Source organism: Perca fluviatilis, chromosome 2, assembly GCF_010015445.1.
Source record: "Perca fluviatilis chromosome 2, GENO_Pfluv_1.0, whole genome shotgun sequence".
In the NCBI taxonomy this organism is placed as follows: domain Eukaryota; kingdom Metazoa; phylum Chordata; class Actinopteri; order Perciformes; family Percidae; genus Perca; species Perca fluviatilis.
Genome location: NC_053113.1, coordinates 30,215,255 through 30,229,574, shown reverse-complemented (window position 1 = coordinate 30,229,574; position 14,320 = coordinate 30,215,255). Strand labels below are relative to the sequence as shown.

General features: G+C 41.8%; 1 protein-coding gene across 10 annotated transcripts in view; it reads left to right on the top strand.

Annotated features, from left to right (window-relative positions):
- grik4 (glutamate receptor, ionotropic, kainate 4) overlaps positions 1-11,395 on the top strand; it is a 334,323-nt gene extending 322,928 nt beyond the window's left edge. For 9 of the 10 annotated variants that reach the window (XM_039786171.1, XM_039786191.1, XM_039786208.1 and 6 more), the window contains 7 exons: positions 3,694-3,803; positions 5,171-5,344; positions 5,774-5,939; positions 6,651-6,876; positions 8,102-8,230; positions 8,384-8,502; positions 10,025-11,395. In XM_039786171.1, coding sequence (XP_039642105.1) covers positions 3,694-3,803; positions 5,171-5,344; positions 5,774-5,939; positions 6,651-6,876; positions 8,102-8,230; positions 8,384-8,502; positions 10,025-10,414 — 1,314 coding nt within the window. In that variant the 3' untranslated portion in view covers positions 10,415-11,395. The remainder of the gene's footprint in view (positions 1-3,693; positions 3,804-5,170; positions 5,345-5,773; positions 5,940-6,650; positions 6,877-8,101; positions 8,231-8,383; positions 8,503-10,024) is intronic. The other variant, XM_039786215.1, reaches the window with a different exon arrangement.
- The last annotated feature ends 2,925 nt before the right edge of the window (positions 11,396-14,320 follow it).

The following is a 14,320-nucleotide window of genomic DNA, read 5'->3' as shown; positions in this document are numbered from 1 at the left end:
AGTGTTGGAGTCTTCTGTCTCTTCCAAGTGTGTATCTCCCATTAAATAGTAACTACCAGATTAGCCATGGTTGCTGTTTTCCCCAGCCAAAAGTCAGCTACCTGCTGCCTCTGTGTGTAGCACTGGCGCTCCCTGTGCACTGGGTTACCCAAGCACGTACTGTATCTGTTCTGCTGCTGCTGTTGACTGACAGCGCAGACAGCTGCTGACAGGCTTTCAAACACAAGCGCACACACATACAAACACACAGCTACTGACAGTCTGTCTTGCACACATAGACTCACCTTCCACAAGGAAGAGAGAGCAGACCACCTATATGAGCTGACTTTTCAAATAATAATCCTGCGCCATTTGGATAGACTGGGATGTACTTGTGGTTTCGTAAATTTCTCTCTCAAGTCAATTTGTCACTTATAACCTATGAATTACTAAATACACTCAATATTTACGTACATAAGTTATTCATAACTGTGCTAACATCAGTGGAACTGAGCCCTCAGTGGCACAGATGAATCAGAGGTAAGCATCTGTGAAGGACAGATGCACTCCTTCATAATTTCTTTCACAAGAAACTGGAGTCAGTCAGCCTACTCTATGGGCCACATACACTCAAGCCCATGTAGTGCACTTACTGTACCGTGAACTTAGGAAGCCGCGGCAAAGCCAATTTAAACCTGCATTAACAGATTTTTGTGGCCACACAACAAGCTGTACACATAACATTGGCACATTATCCTTTATAAAGCTATCGTGGCATATCCAGCAGACAAAGAGCAACGTTAGCATTCATTTAATTTGTGTTTCCAGCAACCTGATGAATGATAGTCCAATAAACTCTATTTTAGCTTTGTTTTTGGTCTTTACCAACCAATGAGGGAAATATCTAGCTCTTTAGCTGCGAAATGCTCCACCATGTTCTCCAGCCAGTCACTAACATTGATCAGAGCGGGAGAGGAAATTAGGCTGATAACAACATCAAAACATTAAAGATGCTGCAGTGAAATCAAAACAATGAGCTGAAAAGCACTAAAATGCTCTGTGGAGTTGTTGAGTAAGTGGGAATTATCTGTTGGTTCATGACTACAGAAGACCCTTTTCACATTATACATAGATCCATTGTAATATAAGTATTGATTAGTGCAGCTTTAAAAACATGACATTGTAGCCCTGATGTTTTCTGTTGTCACAAGATGATCATAGGGAGATTTATTAAGCACTTTCTTTCTAGGACTCAGTTTACAAGACGTAAAGTATTTGTAAAATGGACAAAAAAATATCCTGACACATTTTAGAAGCATGCAGACAGTTTTTTAATACATGTTATGCAGTTCCCATTAAGGCTATCTGAATGTCTGTGTGCTCACTGGTGTGTCTCTTGCAGCCTCAGTCACCATGGATAATTTCCCCTCCAACTCCTGAAAACATAACTTTGTCTCTGAGTGTTGAAGCACACATTACACCACAGGAGATGACTCTCAACAGCACACAACTCCTACTGTCTTCATGTTGTCCTTGTGATTCCTGTCTCTTCCTACCATTTGCTGAGTTTCTATTTCTGATCTTCTGCACCTTCACTTCTCCACCATCTGTGAGCATTGGTGTCCCGCATCTCTGCAGCTCTCTTCATCTTAATAATAGCACCTTGGTGGGAGCTTAAGAAGTGGACACGCGGGGCAAGCATTTAAAAAAAACGCTGTTCAGCATGCACAAAACTGGACCAGTAAACAGGAGGACTCATGTCAGCACATACTGCTCTTACCCACATAATGCCAGTGCCAACAAGAGGCAGCTTGGCAGTAATACGGATTTTACAACATTACTCTACCTCTGAGATGGCCATTGTGTGTTTCACCACGCCACTGTTCTATTTTGAGACAGCTATCATCATCATCATCATACATATCACACTATAGATAGACAGACCGACATTAAGACTGGAAGGCTGATTTGAATCATACAAAAAATTATACTGAATCCTTTCCTGCTTTCAGCATCTCTCCTATTTTACGCAGTCAGGCTAATATGCAAGTGATTACGGACGCATTAATGAATTTTCAACTCTGCACAAGTCTTAATGGGGGTACGTTTATCATAACAAATGCCCACCAAAATAATTTCACCCTCTTGCTGCAAATTAAATTTGGAGGGCCTCAGAAATGTTTTACTGCAGTGTTTTGGCATGTGTGATGTCCCCTAGGAGTACCTAATTGAGTATTTTTGCATAAAAGCGATTTGCGCTTACTTAGGTGGGCTCCACAGTGCTGCCTGTAGACAAAAATCAGACAGACAAAATCAGACAAAGAGCTTCTACTCTCATAACAACACTTGGACAGTTGGTTGTTTGATCTCCTCCACTATATACCTGTGTTGCATGCCCCGATACCATCTCCATTTCATAGTCATTAACATATGGTGGTTGTGCATCTGTGTGTAAATGGCTATTATTCTCTTGCTGATGCTCGGTCAGCCATGCTATATGCTGAACATGCACATAGGAAATATGCGGATGCACATAGCACATAATAAGTACACCCAATCACCAGTAATTGGTTTCATTTAGAGGACAATGGCCGTTGGTGCTGGAAATTAAACCTTAGAAATGAACCCCTATATTCCCATTGCTCTGCTAGCTGCCAACCCTACTTTAGCCACTTCCTCTACCACCGATACATTACAGCCCATAGCTGCTTAGGCACAGCTAGCCTTTCTGTCCAAGCCAAAGCTATTACTGTAATCTCTTTCTCTTTTTTCCCCTCCAAGCTGGGACACTATGCGCTCCCAGTCATACAGGAAGTCAACTATAGGTCACAGAAAATAATTTTGGTTAAATGAAGCTGTAATGGTTTACTTGATTACTTGACCTTTCTGCCACTACTTCATGCAGCCTCGTGGAGAGCGTGAATGGTAACTGTTGTCCTTGTTCATTATTGTGACCTCCATTGTTCTTTATGATTGGACCTATGAATGTGATTTCATGTAAAAGCTTACTATATACCAATTAACAGGAAACAGTCTTTTTTTTCTTTTCTTTCAGTGACAGAATCCAGGCAATAAAACCTCTTATCTGTGATGTTGTATCAATATACAGCCCAGTGCCACTCTGTTGACAATTCATGGGTGTCTGAGTTTGTGCTTTCATACAATGTTGATCTGAATGTTTACATGCAAATGAGATTCGTATAATTATAATTGTTATCAGTTTAGGGCAGGAAAACCTAGGCTTATCGCATCAAAATCCCTTTATTTACTGTCCCAGTCACCTTTTTCATCTTTTCCAAATTGCACAAGCGGCAGTAAATGTTGTTTAAAACAGAACAAATTGGGCCTGGGGCAAAGCCATCAACACTGAAATTCAGCAACATTCATTTTTAATTAATCTTGGCACTCACTTTGTGGGGGCGATGTTCGAGACTTTGTATGTGTTTTTTCACATACTAATTAGTTAATCTTCACCTCTACAAGTAAGTGTAAGTGTTTAACCTCTCGCCACCTTGTTCAACAAAAGCCCATGTTTGGTTGGCTTGTGTGTATTGAACATGGGATCAAGGTGGTCACGGTCTTTGTTGCAGGCTTTAATGATTTAAACCCTATACTGTGTGTGTGTGTGTGTGTGTGTGTGTGTGTGTGTGTGTGTGTGTGTGTGTGTGTGTGTGTGTGTGTGTGTGTGTGTGTGTGTGTGTGTGTGTTTTTCAGGGACGTAGGCCAGGATACTTCTCCTTCTTGGATCCCTTCTCCCCTGGTGTCTGGCTCTTCATGCTTCTGGCCTACTTGGCTGTCAGCTGCATCCTCTTTCTGGTGGCCAGGTAAAGAGCTCACCACTAAAAGACATTTTACAGATGAGAGAGAGAGAGAGAAACAAATCAGAGACGAACAAAGAGGGTAGAATACAGAGAATAAAAACGTAAAAAGGTTTGTTTGGGGGTTATACAGCGGAGGAAATAGGTGTCTGTTCTCTTGCCTTTCTTCACTCTCTATCAAGTCTATCTTCCACATCCCAGCGAAAGAGATGTTCTCCTCCCTGTGGTGGGTCTCCAGCATCATACTGGCACCTGCTGGTCAGGGAGGGAACTGGCACGGCAGCTGCTGCAAATCATAATTGCTTATACAATTGAAATGTTTTTAAATTTCACCGCATATTATGAAGAAGCAAGAAAAATGCAAATTTATGTCTTATGTAACACCTTCTGGAATCAAATTATCTGTCGCCGGACAAGAAGAAGAAGAGAGTTCTGTGGGTTTTATACCGTAATTTAATTGAGTGGTGTGATTTGTCATGACAATATGAATAATATACACTTTCTGTTTTTGCTGAGGTTTGCTAAGAACAGTATTTCCTCAGCATCACGTTTATTCAGGTCTGTCCTAAAACAATACTCACATGCCGAAATCTACATTTGCTGTAATTTTTATTGTTACAGTTTTAATGATTTAATTATTGCTCAGAATTCTGAATTTGACAAATCAAGTGGGTGTTTACCAAAGTTACAGTCTTTGTAGTATGAACGTTCTTCTTTGTTTTGCTGTTCCTGCACCACAGCCCAGGAAGTAAACACAGTCCGGGGAAACATAAAGAGGAAATTTCCTTCTAAAAATGTAAAAGATACGCACTTGATTTAGGTATGGATTTTTTTAGAGCCAGTTTGAACAGGAAGAATGTTTAAGGGAACAGTGACTCTTTCAATGTGAATGTGGGCATGTGAGTGTTTTATTAAGACTGTATTGGACTTGACCTTTACATTTTTTTTTTCTCAAATGTTTGCATTTTTTGTTAATTTTGGCAGATCAGAAGGAAATCATGCCCTAGTTTTAAGACAGAGACTGTTGCACACAACAGTTGTCACAACGCTTTAGATTCATGCAGCACCATTTGAACATACCAATTACATTGCATTCACCCACACTGTTTAAGTAGGCTGCACAGGTGGAATGAAAAGCAGGTTGGTTCTCTCTAGAGAACCAAGGTGACTTTGTGCTCAGTTGACTGTTGTTTTGCTCTGTGTCTGTCTCTCCTTTTCTTTCTCCATTTCGCTCGCTCCCTAACTCTTCAGTTTTGCTGTCTTCAGAATACTTAATCCCACTTTCATTTCCAGTCTTGTTGGCTGTATGCCTCCTCTAAATCTCTCTCTCTCTCTCTCTGTGTTGCCTGACCCCATTGTCTCGTTCTCCCCAGATTGACACCGTATGAGTGGTACAACCCCCACCCGTGTCTAAAGGGTCGCTGTAACCTGCTAATCAACCAGTACTCACTTGGCAACAGTTTCTGGTTCCCTGTTGGAGGCTTCATGCAGCAAGGATCCACCATTGCTCCCAGAGCTCTGTCCACACGATGTGTCAGCGGAGTGTGGTTAGTAATGCTGACAGAGGCACACAAAGAGTGCATTTGCATGTTTTCAGCTTTCAAAACCACTCAGGCATACACATTCAACAGACACATTCAATTATGTTCTGTGATCAAGCTTCATTCCAGATTTCTAGGACATCAGGGTTTAAGATGAGATGTGATGCCATCTGTGCATGTACATACGTGAGACATTGTCTGTGTAAGTCTGCCTTTGCAGCTAAAACTTCGCTTCCTTTCATCCAAACCATGCATTGTCACCTTTATCCATACACACCCACCCACCCATTCATGCATTCACCCCGCCATCCACTGATAATCCTGCAGTGTCTTCTCTCATTTTCCCCCAGGCAATCTATCTTCATACACCAGCCTGCCCATTTACATTTTTGTAGGTGAATACATATGTTCTTGTCCCCTGCCTTTCCTCTACAGGTGGGCCTTCACATTAATCATCATCTCATCCTACACCGCCAACCTGGCTGCCTTCCTAACAGTCCAGAGGATGGAGGTACCGATAGAGTCAGTCGACGATCTGGCAGATCAGACGGCGATAGAGTATGGCACCATGCACGGAGGATCCACAATGACTTTCTTCCAGGTCAGAGGTTACATACTTCATTACATATGATAGGTCATTGTGTCACAGCCACACACATACACACAGACTCACCCAAGAGCCTGCAGTGATCAGTGGGCCATCAGTGAAGTTATGTTATCCTCCTCATCACTTTCCTGTCCTTCGTGTCCTTCCTCCTCCAACCAAAGGTTTTATCTGTTTCCTGTCTGTTCCTTGCCACGACCATTTAGCATCCGTATTGTCAGGGAGATGAGGCACTGTCCAGGTCCCTAAGAGAGGCACACCCTATCCTCTTTCATCTTCTAAAGATTTGACCTCAGAGAGAGAATTAAGAGTGAGAGAGTGTGAGAAACAGAGAAAGAGTGTGTTACAGGGAGAAGGACAGTGAAGGATGATGTGGAGGGAAGGAAAGAGATACATTAGCCTTGTCTTTCTTTGTGCTTTCATGTTCACTGGACCTTGAAAAACTCAAGGAAGACAGGCCAAGAGAAAGTAGAGGACAGGTGGAGATGTTAAGTGAAGATTCTGTTGTAAACTACACGGAAAGTGGAAAAAGATCTTTTGGAGAATTTAAATAAATCCATCAGTCAAAAAGATGAAATAGAATAATAAAGGAAAACCACTTCTGCAAAACTGAGAAATTATGTACCTGCGACTGCTAGACTTTTGTTTACTGTCTCTTTCACATCTGAATGTGTCTGTGGCTCCTGATTGTGTCTCGCCACTCTGCAGAACTCTCGCTACCAGACATACCAGCGTATGTGGAACTTCATGCACTCAAAACAGCCCAGTGTGTTTGTGAAGAGCACAGAGGAAGGCATCGCCCGTGTCCTCAACTCCAACTATGCCTACTTGCTCGAGAGCACCATGAACGAGTACTACCGCCAGAGGAACTGCAACCTGACTCAGATTGGAGGACTGCTGGACACCAAGGGCTACGGCATTGGCATGCCCGTGGGTGAGTGGAGAATGATGGACCGGAGAATGAGATGGGGGAAAGAAGATAATAAAAATAAGGGAAGAGAAAAGGAGAATTTAACAATTAACTCACATAGGTAGGAGTGTGTGTGATGGATGTCACTGGATAAGACAAAAGACTTACGTTAGCTGCTATGCAATATTAAAATATCTAGGGAAAGCTCCGGCAGCCGCTTCAAGCTCAGCGAGCCATGGCCGGTAGAGAAGTGTGGCCAAACTAAAAGTTGGGGATAGACAACCCAGCCAGACAATATCGCAGCCAACCAGTTACAGAGTCCTGTGACTCCTTTGACGTGTTTACAAAGAATTTCTACCCGCTTGTTGTGGCGGGCTGCATTTCGCCGCTGCTTGGAGTGTTTTCGGCTTTATTGGAGAAGTAGAGGGGAAAGGGAGTTCAGCGTAAAATAAACGCAGCAGAGGACAAAACTGATGGTTTTGCTTAGATACACTGTATAATTCATTTTGAAGCTAAGAAGGGGGAATAAAGAGCAGGGGCATTGGTGGAGGATACACCATAAACATCACATTTGAGAGATGAATTGAAAAGTAAAGCGTCAGCAAAGCCATTAACTGCTATCATGGGGGAAAAAAATATGCAAAAAAGTGAGAAACTGAAAGAGACATACAGCTAGACTTTAATAGAGTGGCTGTTTCCATGCTGTGAAGGGAGAAGGGAGGACGAGAGAAAGGGAATTTAAAATATTGTTCCTGTTGAATGTAGAACTCTTGCTGAACGACTGGCTTGCTGTTCTGAGAGTATAAAAACGGGTTTACTTACACTTTGATCTCAGCTAGAGTCAATCTCTAGACAAGGAAAAAACACACCTTGAAGTAAACAAGATTAATTTCATTTCCTTTGATCTTTAGAAGATAAATATACCCACTCTTTAGTAGCTAAGGTCCCATACCGCATACTGTGATGTAACCTGTAGAACACTGTGAAATCCTTGTAAACCATTTAATCTTAAATTGAACATCTTAATTTTTGTTGAAACAAAGTTGTCTAATGGAGTGACATCATTTTCCATTCACCACGGTACATCAGAAGCAAAAGTCATGAAAATGTCATTCGATTTGACAAAGTGGAATTTTTGAACTCTAATCAAGTAGATATTTTTGTAAAGGTTCAGTTTTAAGTTGGAATACCTCATTAATAGATTTTTCGCATTGTGCAGGTTTGAGCTTTGCCTCTCTCTTCCCTGCAGGGTCAGTGTACCGAGATGAGTTTGACCTGGCCATCCTCAAAATGCAGGAGGACAATCGTTTGGAGATCCTCAAGAGGAAGTGGTGGGATGGTGGCAAGTGTCCAAAGGAGGAGGACCACCGTGCCAAAGGTTTGTCTCCGGTTAATCCCCATCTGCTTGTTCTTCAGCTCCACTTCAGCTTGCAAGACTGTGTGTTTGGAACAACATTTCAATTTAGTTGCCTCTTTCAAATCCCTCTTTCCGTCATGTCTCACTTCCCCTACCATATCCTGTTGTCTCCAGGTCTGGGCATGGAGAACATCGGCGGCATCTTCGTGGTGCTGGTGTGTGGCCTGCTGGTGGCTATCTTCATGGCAGTGCTGGAGTTTGTCTGGATGTTAAGACAGGCCCCAGGAAATGAGGTGAGAGAGGGCTATCTAACCTGCATCTGCTTTGTCTCCCTCTCCCCTCCCTGCTGGCACCCTCCCCCTCGCGGAGCTGCTAGGCTTTCCCACAGAGCACAGCTATGACAGGAAGTGTAGCAGGTGTATTTGTCTTCCTCTGGGTTCCACTGGACACCCAGCCTTCCTTCGTCCAGCCTATGTGACATAATCAGCACAAATCCAAAGATATACGTACCTCACTTATACCTCACTCAGAGTACATGCATATATCGATTATTTTCTATTTATAGCAGTAGAAGACTCATAAATATATATATTTCATAAAATATCGTACACAATATAGAATATGGAATGTAGTTTGATCTGATTGGTGTTGAATACATGCTCACATGGTGCTGCCATAAATTGTGGTTGTAGTTTTCTCTTAGCCTTAATCCAATCATCAATTTACTTAAAAGATGCTTGGCATTGTGTGCACATCTTCGCTCATCATCTCGTTGTCAGAGACCAGAAGTCATTCATTGCTTTAGAAATGAATAAAGACAGTAATGGATTAGTTGTGGACGTCAACCAGATATGGGTAGAAGATTTCTACTTAACATAGATAAAAAAAAAAACACCTATAAGTATTTTTCCCTGTGAAAAGTCACACAGATAGTGTGTTATTATTATAATCCTAAAAACGGTATAACTGATAAATCAAAACTATATATGTACAGTATAAAATCATATAAATTTCAATGTAGCTTATTCTGGAGTGGGGACTAGAAAGCAATATGAGGAGTGTGTCCAGTCTTGTCACAGAACTCCTGCTATTTGGAGAGGCATTTTCTTCAGGACAAATAAAAGGCCAATTTAAAATTTCCAGAAAATCATCAGTTCTGTAACCGAAGTAGCTCGGCTGGGCTGTTCTTACGGCGGTGACACCATTAACTAGAAATGGTCGAGTAGAGAAAGATGTGCATGTAGTGTTATAATTATTTCTGATGTGTTTCCTTTAAAAGATATAGAATAGAATAATTGTCTTTTCAAATGGACTCCGCACTGTGATTTTAATTCAATAAACATTCAGAATGTGAAAGTCAAAACCGCATGTGATTTCTTCTTTTTGAGCAGCATAGATTGATGTTTCACTGTGTGTGTGTGTGTGTGTGTGTGTGTGTGCGCGTGCGTGCGTGTGTGTGTGTGTGATAATTAGCCTTTCACCTTAGTTTCAGTGTCATGTCTGTCATTGTAATGGATAATTCCTGTGTTACATGTCTGTATGTGTCTAAAAATTAAGTTTAAAATTCCATATGTATATATGGATCTGTTGTGATTTTTACTGATAGTTGTTAAAGCTACACCAGCCATCTCCCTGTTTTTTTTCCACTGTACACTGATTCTAATGATTACATGTATGTGTTACATGTCTGTGATGTTTATCAGTTTGTCCTGATCAAGTCAGTCAGTCAGTGAGTTGTCTGGCCTCTCTCCCTTTCTCTCCCCCTCTTATCCCCCTCTCCCCTATCTTTTTTTCTCCCTGTGTGTGTGCTCGCAGCAGTCAGTGTGTGAGGAGATGCTACGGGAGCTCCATGGGATCGTCCTGTGTCGCGACAGCCTGCAGGTGAGGCGTCGGCGGACGGCTTCGATGCTGCGGCCGCGGCCCTTACCCCTGGAGGAGCGCCGGGCACGAGCTGCCGCCGTCAGCCTCAGCAACGGAAAGCTGTGCGGGGGCACCGGACTGCCTGAACCCCTCTCTCACAGACTGGCACAGGAGGCTGCTCTGGTTGCGAGGGGGTGCAGCCACATCCGCATTTGCCCCGAGTGCCGGCGCTTCCAGGGACTGAGGATGCGTCCTGCAGGGGCCACTGGGGCCCTCCCTTCTCCCACGCACAGTGAGGAGAGCATAGAGTGGGACAAGACCACAAATAGCAGTGAACCTGAATAACGGCCAGCGATTCCAACAGGACTGACTTTCCCACCTCACCTCTCTACTTTCCAGGGATCAATGATCACATCGTATTTTTATTCAGCCAGTCGGGGCTTGATCTTAAAGGGCAGGACAGTGCTTTGTTTTGCCCTAGAGGCAACAGCCAGTAGTCAGTTTTGGAGTCTCCTTGGGTGATTTTTTTTCCTTGGTCGTAGGAGAAACTGATGAGTCTGTCTCATTGTGGTCTGTTCCTGTTGGCCCTTAGTACTGTGTCAAACAGGACGGACAAAAACAGCTACGGGGCATTTGTACTATGCAGTATTTTCAGTCATTTATCATTGTGCTGTTTCTTTTTTTTCCTTTTTAAATTATTTCTGTCCTCTGTTGGATTATCAGTGCTGAATATTGTTATTCTATTATTCTTAAAAAAAAAAACTTTAAAGAAGTTCCTTTTTTATCTGACAATTTACTGTATGAACATGTATTGCCTCTGAAGAGCTGCAAAGATGAACAGACTAATGCAAGGTCATCCTTCAAATCCTTTTATTTTGAAAGTGCCAAAAAACCATAAGTATTATCTTGTGGCTAAAAAAAGCACCACAGCCTTGAGAAGACAACAAACTCAAATGAACCTAGAAAACAAAGAGAGACATACAGACACACAGACTTATTTTATAGTAGTGATATTCTATTAAAACATGTTTTAACTGTTGGTATCTCTGAAAGACAGCAATGCATGTCTTTCATTGCTGTGGTGGCTGAGTAGCTGAAAGAATGATGTCCTGTTTTGAATACCTGCTTAAATACATGATGGCTACCCAAACAATGACATCCATTCATTTCCTTCTTCCTCTGTTTCTTGACATTTCTTTCTCCTCCGTCTGTCCTACATCTTTGACACCATGGCAAATGTATTGTCTCATCTCTTGTCCTTTTTATGATCTTTCACTTAAAAATAAACACACAGTCTCCTGCACAGTCTGTAAGAGATCAGAGGTATATGTACCGTATGTGTGAATGAAACCCAGCTTATATCAGAACCAACCGAAAACATGAAGTCCGTGGTAAAGCAAAAGTGTTTTTTTTTATATCTGCACTTGATTTGATTCTTTTAAAATGTCAAGCATTTAAACCTTTACTGAATGTGACGTTTTACACACTGCTTCGAGGAGTATTTCAATTCAGATCAGTCGAGATGCTCACTGACATTTTCATACTTTTCTTTTTTGCAAAAACCCAAACCAAGCTTAGAATATATGAACCGGGTCTTTAAAAGAGAGATTTTTAATGCAAACTGATAAAGAATCAAACTAAACTAGTTGGTTGTATTTATGGAAAGAATAGGCAACAGGATTCGTAAGTTACTTCTTGCATAGACTGTGACACGCCTTAGTATTTTCCAACTGAACCGACTGGTTTGACGGTGTTACTGTATATGATAGCCTGACTGTTGCACAGTGGGCATCAACGGTCATCCACCTGTCTTCACTGCTTCTTGTTTATGTCTGATGTGTCCATAATTTTAAATCTGCCCATCAGGCTCTGTCAGTCACCATCCCTCAGAACTAGGCCACCAACTCAAAACAGCTTGAAGGTACAGCTGCAGTAGCTCTCGTACTTTTATTAGCCACATTCACTTTCTATCTTCGTCATTTTTCACCTGCAGGCAGGTTGTCATGGTTAGATATTCTCTACATATGCTCTGTACCTGGAAAGAGGAGTGAATGTTACATTTGAGGAGTCCGACCAATTGATCATTCACCATGCTTTTTTTTCTTTTCTTATTGTCATAAGGTAACAACCTCATTGTTGTGACATATCACAAAATCAAAATAGATCACAGTACCTACACACAAATCAAAACCTCCATTCAAATCTCTCTGTGACACATTAAGAAGCCAGCACACATATTGCCAAGTTCCTGAATGGTCCAGCAACACTTAGAATCCTCCCTTACAAAGTTATTTCAACGAAACGCAAGAAAGAAGAAACTAGTAATAATAACAATCCAAAAAACTGAGGAAAATGGGTCCATAGAACATAGATAGTAGATTGTCACATTAAGAGTACAACCCCTTTAAGGGGCCTAAAAGCCTTCTTGAGTAACCTTTACTCTAATAGTAGTAACTGTAATAATTCATGGAGAAATAATTTAAATATAGGGGGAGCATTTTCGTTCCAAGATAACAAAATACATTTCTTTGCAAAGTAATGAATCATAATTAGTATCCTGCATTTGTAAAATGGGTTCATGTAGAATCATAATAAGAACATGTAGTTTGGACTCACAAGTGAGTTGTTACACTGTCACCTTGGTGTTGAATCATTCTTTCTCTTTTGTTTCTTCATTTCATATGCACATTGCATTAATGGCCGTGATTGTTATGCTGTTTCAGAAGCTGCTAAACATGAAACTGTGGTGGATTCAACCGCTGACAGACCTGGAGGGAACGGCAGCACAATTGTACTAATACAGAGTCTTGAGTGAATTAATGGTTCTGAACAATTGGGTGACTGGAATCACAAATGAGTGGAATTTCTATTTCAGGGTTTTTCCTCCCACATTTTCAATATCATTTCAATCAGCTGCTAACAAGTGTTTCAGGACTTTAGATGGCATTTTGATTGAGGTGTGCAGTGTGTCTGAACTCCCACAATAACACATTGGGGTTTGAAACAGCAATTAATCTGCTTGATTTGACACCGAATAGAGATCAATGGGAGTCACAAAGGCATTATGTTATCTCCTGGAGTGCCAATGCACCCAATCCAAGTAATCAAGTAATGAACTATTATTATTATTTTTTATATATATATATATATATATATATATACACTCACCTAAAGGATTATTAGAAACACCCTACTAATACCATGTTTGACCCCATTTGACCTTCAGAACTGCCTTCATTCTTCGTGGCATTGATTCAACAAGGTGCTGGAAGCATTCTTTAGAAATGTTGGCCCATATTGATAGGAGAGCATCTTGCAGTTGATGGAGATTTGTGGGATGCACATCCAGGGCACGAAGCTCCCTTTCCACCACATCCCAAAGATTTTCTATTGGGTTGAGATCTGGTGACTGTGGGGCTACAGTGAACTCATTGTCATGTTCAAGAAACCAATTTGAAATGATTCGAGCTTTGTGACATGGTGCATTATCCTGCTGGAAGTAGCCATCAGAGGATGGGTACATGGTGGTCATAAAGGGATGGACATGGTCAGAAACAATGCTCAGGTAGGCTGTGGTATTTAAACGATGCCCAATTGGTACTAAGGGGCCTAAAGTGTGCCAAGAAAACATTCCCCACACCATTACACCACCACCACCAGCCTGCCCAGTGGTAACAAGGCATGACGGATCCATGTTCTCATTCTGTACGCCAAATTCTGACTCTACCATCTGAATGTCTCAACAGAAATCAAGACTCATCAAACGAGGCAACATTTTTACCGTCTTCAACTTTCCAATTTTGGTGAGCTTGTGCAAATTGTAGCCTCATTTTACTATTTTTAGTGGAGATGAGTGGTACCCGGTGGGGTCTTCTGCTGGTGTAGCCCATCCGCCTCAAGGTTGTTTGTATTGTGGCTTCACAAATTCTTCGCTCCATACCTCGGTTGTAACGAGTGGTTATTTGAGTCAAAGTTGATCTTCTATCAGCTGGAATCAGCCAGCCCATTCTCCTCTGACCTCTAGCATCAACAAGCCATTTTCGTCCCCCCTGGACTGCAGCGTACTGGATGTTTTTACTTTTTCAGACCATTCTTTGTAAATCCTAGAAATGGTTGTGCGTGAAAATCCCAGTAACTGAGCAGATTGGGAAATACTCAAACCAGCCCGTCTGGCACCAACAACCACGCCACGCTCAAAGTTGCTTAGATCACCTTTCTTTCCCATCCTGACATTAAGTTTGGGGTTCAGGA